Source organism: Exophiala spinifera, assembly GCF_000836115.1.
Source record: "Exophiala spinifera strain CBS 89968 unplaced genomic scaffold supercont1.5, whole genome shotgun sequence".
NCBI lineage: Eukaryota > Fungi > Ascomycota > Eurotiomycetes > Chaetothyriales > Herpotrichiellaceae > Exophiala > Exophiala spinifera.
This window is the reverse complement of record NW_015622517.1, coordinates 1,823,573-1,831,415: the sequence shown is the minus strand read 5'-3', so window position 1 is coordinate 1,831,415 and position 7,843 is coordinate 1,823,573. Positions and strand designations below refer to the sequence as shown.

Below are 7,843 nucleotides of genomic sequence, written 5' to 3'. Positions count from 1 at the left end.
ACCAACCGACTTACCTACCACCAACCGACTTACCTACCACCAACCGACTTACCTACCACCAACCGACTTACCTACCACCAACCGACTTACCTACCTACCTACCAATGATAGCGACTACAGCTGACAGCTGACATCTGAACGACGCTGACGTTTTTGTTTGTTCTCTAACTTATACACCATCGATGGAATGACGAAGGATGAGATGGGTCGGAGAATGAAATAGATTACGAATTTATATACTATATACTATATACTGTACTCTGTCTACTATTCTAATTAGACACTTGTGTACACACCCATGACCAAAAGATAGACAGTCATCATCATATATCATTCGACCTACCGACAGGTACGGAGTTAGGTAGGTACAGTAGATTATCCACTTGAAACAGTGCCAAACTACATCCGATTTGTTTTTCAACGGTACACTACTAGTTAACACTGCTCACACCGTTACTCACGCCACTCACATCTGGTACCGAGACGTGGAACTAGGTATGGAACTGTGGGCATTGCCGTCACCGTATATGTACTGTATACTGCATACACAGGTACTGTAGTGATAACTACCGACCGAGGCCCGCCCACAAAAACCAAAACCAAACCAAACACGACAAGACAAGAAACGGACCGATCACCCAGGCTTCGAATCGTGCCTTGAGAGGCTAGAAAATCAGGATTCTCAGATTAGGTGCTTCTGTACGGAACAATCAATGCTACTTACTTACTTACTGACTGCTTGCTAGGTAACTTGCCACCTTGTCGCCGAGGGTGGATATATTCTCACACTCGGCACTGGCTGGGCGATGGACTCGATGCTGATTTTCGGCCCAAAGAATCATAGAACAGACTGCAACACGACAAGTCCCTTTCGGACTTCGCTTCAAGCGGCTACCTATGTAGGTACTAAAGTAAAGCAATCAAAATCAAATCCTGTCTTCGATACCGACCAAAGCGGAGACTGTTGACCGATCGACTTGGTAACCCCCATCGCTGCTGTAAAGCTCTTAAAAAGCCTCTAAAGCTCAATCAAACTCTCCTCCACCGCCACCGGTTGAGGCTGGTGTTGTGGTACAGATTGGTGCGGAAAACCAGGCGTATGTTGTGGTACGGAAGGAAATTGATCTTGACTGAAGCTCGACGGATACGCGGGATACGGGGGTTGGCTGGACTGCTGCGGAGGAGGGTAGTGTTGTGGTTGTTGTTGCGGGGGCGCAGGCCGTTTATATGTCTGCGTAGGTGCAGGTAGAGGTTGTGACTGAATCTGAGGTGTCGACGGTGGTGGTTGTTGTTGTGGTTGTGGTGGTTGTTGGTATGCTGGTTGAGCTTGAGCAGCGTACTGCGGTTGAGGAGTAGGAGCCTCCGCCCCCTGGGCATAAGGTGTAGGAGTTTGCTGGGGATCTGGAGGTGGCAGTTGAGGGTACGCAGAAGGGACTTGTGAAGGCTGAGCTGAGTATTGCTGTTGATGGTACATTTGCGGGGATGGTGGTTGATTGTATTGTCCACCATGCGCCTGTTGAGCCTGGTTTGGATACGGATACGACGAGCCCGAAGCATCTTGCTTTTGACTCGAAAATGAATATGAGCGTTGGGGTTCAGGCATCTGCCCATACGTTTCTGCCGACGGCGCATTGCTAAAGTAAAAATTCTCGGCGGCCCCTGGTGCCGTGTTCATGGTCGGCGGTAGACCAGTACCTATTGATGGGTACATTCCAGAATTTTGAGGTAGACCTGGCGAGGCCATGCTGTAACCAGGGTATCCCGGATTCCGCTGATTGTACGTGTTGTTCAGTCGTTCCTCGAGCATTCGATCGTAGTAACGAACAACAGTAGACAACTTGGCGTGAAGATCGAGTAACGCATCGTTTTTGGACATGGTCTCCCCCAGCGTCCTGGCTAGTTTGGGTCGAAGCTTGCCGATACTTTCATATAGCTCTTGAATCTGTGGTTCCCGTAGGATCGTGCCAGGCGGCTGATGTTGTAGACGGTCGACGAGTGTGGAGAAGAGGTTGATATTCTCCGCCTCCATGATCGATAATTCATAGTCGTTCTTCGGCATGACGAATGGTTGTGTAGAGGTTGCACCGTCAGCTGCAGATTGCTTGATCGAGGCCGCATGCTTCTTGGCCTGTTCTTCTGCCTCTTTCAGAGACAAGGCTATCGCAGCCTTCAGATCAGGGTCGTCCTCTTCCTCGGCCGCCGCACCATTTGGCTTTGAAGGTTCCTTCTTGTCCTGTGTTTGTGGGACATAGCCGGAACTTGATATTCCCTTTGCCTCTTCCAAACTCATTTCCAATGCCTTTTTCAGATCCTCGTCAAAGCTGCTCGTCTCCACTCTTGCACTTCGTGGTTGCATGGCGCTAGGTTTGGTTGCGAAAGATACCCGGCGATCGGAGCCACCAGCCTTCTTGGTCAGCTTGTCGTAGCATCCGTCGTCAACGCGCACCGGTTGCATGATGCCCAGGTGTGGTAGAGGAATCGACTTGGAAGAACACTGCTGGTCGAAGACATTGCCACAATTCCTGCAATGGTGCTTGCGATTCGTGAAGGTGAAAGCTGTACGACACCGCATGCAGACATCACTGTCGGCCCATTCTGGAGGGGCACTGCTGTCCACCATAGTGCTTGCAATCTCAACCTTGGGCGGAAATGTGAACCCCTCTTTTTGTAGATTCCTGTAGACTTCGTTGATGTATGAGAGATCGTAGCGCGCTTGTGTGGCAACAGCCCAAGTCTGGATCAGTTCGAGAATCTTGCCTTTGACGTCGTCGTTCACAGCCGCAGGTCCATATGCTTTGAGCAGCGAAACCAGATTGTCCATGAACTCGCGGGATGCGATTTCCGTCAAGAAGTGAGAACCTCCATTCTTTACACAGGTGTCGGTAAGCTTCAAAGCTGAGAGCTGAACATTCGGATTCTTGTTGCCTATCCGCCTCTTCAATGACCGCATGGCATCTTTAGGCTGCACTGTTTTGGATCGAATCAAATCGGAGATTTCGAGACTTGTGGCAATGTCTTCGAGACTACTTGAAGTGGCCTTTTCAATCTGCTCGTCAAGGGCAGAGGTGCCAGAGGAAAACCATCCAGCCATGGTTGTAGACGTGTGGCCGGAGCCTTTGGGAAGGATGGGCAGTACTCGAGGGAGACAGCTGTTGTGAGAGAGTAGCTGGGATGATGAAAAGGCTTGGAGAATCTGCTACGACTCGCTATGATCGTCAAAACTAACGAATGGAGTGCGATGAACTTCCAGGTTCAAACAACGTCGTCTGTAATTGTGAATTGTATGTACTGCCTGGCCACCTGAAGGTCGCCGCGATGACATCTGAAACTCTGAAACTGCGGGTTTGGATCCTCCGCGGGACCCTATTCAGGTTGGCGCCCACTGGCTTCTCAACGCCTGATGTGTTAGACCGGGATGCGCTTACGAGAACCGCCTAAGGCGCCTAGAGCAGCCACGAATTGGGGGTGCTTACCATCGGCTCACTAGGCGGTGATGGGGGCGGCTCCAGTGACAGTCGGTGGCGCCCCGGGTTGCGTTGTCCTGTCGTCGCCACTGCGGCTGTTGTCATACCGCAACTCACGCTCTGGGGTGGCGCATGCCTCACTACAGCTTGATCAGCACATGGAACTTGATCGGCCACCTCTTCATATTCATATTCATACTACCCGCCTTAATATCGCATCTTCTCATTCGTAGCCTGGTTATCCTACTGCTTGTCCCATAAGAGCACGTCCTCGACTGTGCACTTCCCCCTTACGCTTGTTGCGTCCCACCTACGACCGACCGTCATCCTCCTCTTCCTGAACCCGTCGTTCGTCCCCGATTGCCTGCAACAAGAGCACCAGGCGACCTTGTGTTGCAGGGCATTCTTGAACGTCTTGTCGCGCAATGATCTTGCGGTAATAAACTCACACCGTCGCCATGGCGGCGTATGCGTCCTCACCATCATTTGGGAGTCAGACCACTGCGGCCTCCGCCAGCTCAATCCCATCCACGCGGGCGAGTTGGTCCGACACGAGAGACACCACCCCGGGTTCTGCCTCTGAAAGGGTATTCGCACACATCAAAGATATCATTTACGATGCTACGACTTCCATCGAACCAGACGACTCGCTAGGCCATTACCTTACTGAGGTTGAGACCTCTCTTGCAACCGCAAGGAGTTCGGTCGACTTTCGGCGGCCTGACGTAGCGTACAAGAACTACCTTCGCGCATACGAGATCGCGGTTCAGCGCATACCCAGACACAGAGACTATGGCTTCTGGGATAATAACCCCTCTTGGAGCTCGAAATACAAAGCTACCTTACGGAAAATCAACGACCTGTCCGACCAAATGGCACAGGTTAGAGAAGCTATTGAAGACAACAATCGACGGTATGGTACACAGCAAAGGTCGGTCTTGAGGAAGCCAGTCTACTCTACGGACTTTGGAGTGCCTTCGACAATGTCGCCTGGCGCAGGTAGACCTTCTTCTTCTGGCAAGCCAAACGGCCCTGATGCTCGGCAGACAGACTCACCCCGGCCTGCTGAGCTTCCTGATGCGCTGCGCATAGATCGGGCACGGCCATCAAACAAGCCACCGAAACCAGAAAGTCTTCAGGGACGTCCGCTAAGCGAACAATCTAACGACTTGAGCCAGCGTTTTGCTCGTCTGAGAGGGCCCGGAAGCTCTCAAGAAGCTGGGCATATTCTCTCCATGCCGAACCCGAGTGATTTTCAACCGGGAGCTGGCACCGCCCCTCGACCGCAGTCATACTCCCCTTATGCAACCCCCAAAGCCAACGGTGTTTCCAGTCACCGAATCAACGGACCTCGAGACATGCCAGGAATCGGGAGCGTGCCCTCCATTCCACCCAAGGTGCCATTGACCACCAACATGGTCATGCCGAAGCCCCCGAGTCCGACATACAGTCCGATAACGACAACACCTATTGCTCCTCATGTTAACGGCGGCCGTTTACCTACCGAAGGTGGTCGTCCGCCCAACGAAAGGAAACAAACGTACTACAATCAGTCGCAGAACTCATCTACGACTTCCTTGCACATTCAAAGGACTCGCGACGAGATCTTGTCTCCTTATAGGCCGACCACTCCGAATGGAATAAATTCAGCCATTTTCTTGAAGAGCAGTTCAAGCGAGATACCGCACAGACCCTCGATAGATGCACCAACTCTGCTCGAGTATATGAAGAAATATAATGTTCTCCTTGTTGATATCCGAGAAAGGGTGCTTTTCGACGACGGACATATCATGTCGAGCTCGATCATATGCATCGAACCCATCTCGCTCAAGGAAGGAGTTTCTGCAGAAGAACTGGAGGATCGGCTTGTTCTAGCCCCTGATATGGAACAAACCCATTTCTCTAGGAGAAACGAGTTCGATATTGTCGTCTATTATGATCAAGATACCAGCGACATCTCCTATCTGAAAGGGCCGCCGTCTATGACGAGAGCTCCAGCTCTTCGAGCGCTTTACGACACACTTTATGAATTCAACGACACGAAGCCTCTGAAAGATGGACGTCCACCTGCTTTGCTAGCAGGTGGTCTTGATGCATGGATCGACCTCATGGGAGCCCAATCACTAGCACGTTCAAAAACTGCCGCCATGCTGGGCACGATTCAACGACGGCGAGCTGTTGGTCCTGGCCGGCCTATTGCTCGACAGCGCCTGGTTTCGGCAAATTCCCGTTACGAAGTGCGTAATAGGCGTCTTCGTGACCACAAGTTTCTTGATGAGAGCGAGCAAGAAGCGTGGCGACAGCAAGCAATGCAGGAGGAGGTTGCTCCCGCCGAGAAATCCGAGCTCGCAAGCGATGAGGAATATCCCACAGGAGACGAAGAACCACCAGCTGAATCTCCATTTGTGCCTGATTATGAGACGTTCCTCCGTCGCTTCCCGTCCATCAAGCAGCAGGAATCAATGATAATGCCCGCGCGGCGAGCATTGCCGTCTCATCCTACTGCATACCTGCACCAGCCCGTTGCGCCTGTACCTCAAGTTCCAACAAGGCCGCCTCCAGCGATACCACGACCGAGTTACTCAGGACAAGCCGACATCAATGCGCCTCAGCCATCGCTGGCAAGGGTCACTTCGGCAAGCCGACCTCCGTTGTACTCCTCCGCAACCTCGGTGAGAGGTAAGCGTCTCCCGAAGACCGGACTAACCAATTTCGGCGTTACCTGTTATATGAACTCGACACTGCAATGCCTGTCTGCCACTATTCCATTATCGGCCTTTTTCAATGACAGGATGTATGAAGCGTATGTTCAGCGAAATTGGAAGGGCAGCAACGGTATCATGCCCAAACTCTATGCGAATCTGATCCAAGCTGTATGGCAAGGCGACAATGAAGTCATCAAGCCGTCCACATTCAGAAACTTCTGTGGTCGAATGAATCGTGAATGGGTGATCGACCGACAACAAGATGCAAAGGAATTCTTCGACTTCATTGTTGATTGCCTCCACGAGGATCTGAACGTCAATTGGGAACGTACGCCACTCCGTCCACTGACGACAGCTGAAGAGATGCAACGAGAACGTATGGAAATTGCACGAGCCAGCCCAATTGAGTGGAAGCGATATGAGCATCGAGACCACAGTTTTCTGTCGTCACTATTTGCCGGCCAGCACGCCTCACGCCTACGATGCTTGACGTGCAAACGCACTTCCACAACCTACGAGGCATTCTACAGCATCAGTATCGAGATTCCCCGCTCCGGTGCGGGACACATCTACGACTGTCTTAACAGCTACTGTAGAGAAGAGAAGCTGTCCGAGCTATGGCGCTGCCCATATTGCAAAGGTGAACGCGAAGCTACTAAGCAGATCATCCTTACTCGTCTTCCACAATTTCTTGTCATCCACTTCAAGCGATTCGCAGCGAGTAAGCATGAAAAGGCTAAGAAAATCCACACGCCCATCGAGTTTCCTCTCTACGGGCTAAGCATGGACGATTTTGTCATTCCACGGCCGCCGAGTGTCCCGGATGCAGAAGGACAGGTTGACATGGCGACAACGCCACCATATAGTTACGATGCATATGGCGTGCTTCGGCACCTTGGGAATAGTGGCGATGGTGGTCACTATATCAGCATTGTCAAAGATCAAGGACGCGGTTGTTGGCGTAAATTCGACGATGAGCGGCACATTGACCTGGATCCGAACAAGCTATCTCCCCGAGATCGTTTGCAGAATTCGGAAGCTTATATTGTGTTTTATCAGCGGGCACAAGCAAGATAGGATCTCGACGCTGCTACAGATTGGTGTGTTGGTGGACTCTCGACCTGCGACTACGACCATTCCGTGGAGGATGATGATCCGACTCTGTACATTGACGAATGAATGTCTTTAACGTGGTCCTTTCCTATTAAGACTAGGTATGCATTATGTCTTACGATCCGACTAGCATGACTGGAGCGAACAATGGGTTTTGGGTATCTGCACTTTGAGCCTGTGTACCTTTCTCCTAGCGATTGATAGGACGCCGTAATTTTCAAACCTCGTCCAAGCTTCTATTGTGCCTTGCTGACCCGCAAGGAGATAGTATGTCTGGGTATATGAGTGCTCCTTTGTAATGGTTTTGCGTTCGTGGCTCACTCTCAATTGCTTAGGATCTAGCGCGTTGCACGACCTCATTGCGAGCCTGAGGATTTCCATTGGCTGCGCCTACGTCTGTACCATCGACTATTCTATTATACCCTAGACGCCCATGATCGGCAGTAATGGTGCGACATAGAAGCCGTCATTGATCATAAATTCATTCGTACACGACTCTCTCTGATGGTTTGATCGACTTGGAGTTGTTGAAGGGCCCGCGCGTGTTTCTGCGCGGGCTTT

The 7,843-nt window shown here is 51.4% G+C and overlaps 2 protein-coding genes across 2 annotated transcripts; one reads left to right on the top strand and one right to left on the bottom strand.

Moving 5' to 3' along the window:
* Nucleotides 1–1,018: 1,018 nt before the first annotated feature.
* PV08_07217 (uncharacterized protein) lies at nt 1,019–3,091 on the bottom strand (the record flags this gene model as incomplete). The annotated part of the gene is made up of 1 exon (XM_016381548.1): nt 1,019–3,091. The coding sequence occupies one exon, from the start codon at nt 3,089–3,091 to the stop codon at nt 1,019–1,021; it is 2,073 nt and encodes a 690-aa protein (XP_016234650.1).
* Nucleotides 3,092–3,922: 831 nt separating this feature from the next.
* PV08_07216 (uncharacterized protein) lies at nt 3,923–7,246 on the top strand (the record flags this gene model as incomplete). The annotated part of the gene is made up of 1 exon (XM_016381547.1): nt 3,923–7,246. One exon carries the CDS (start codon nt 3,923–3,925, stop codon nt 7,244–7,246), a length of 3,324 nt encoding a protein of 1,107 aa, XP_016234649.1.
* Between the last annotated feature and the right edge of the window lie 597 nt (nt 7,247–7,843).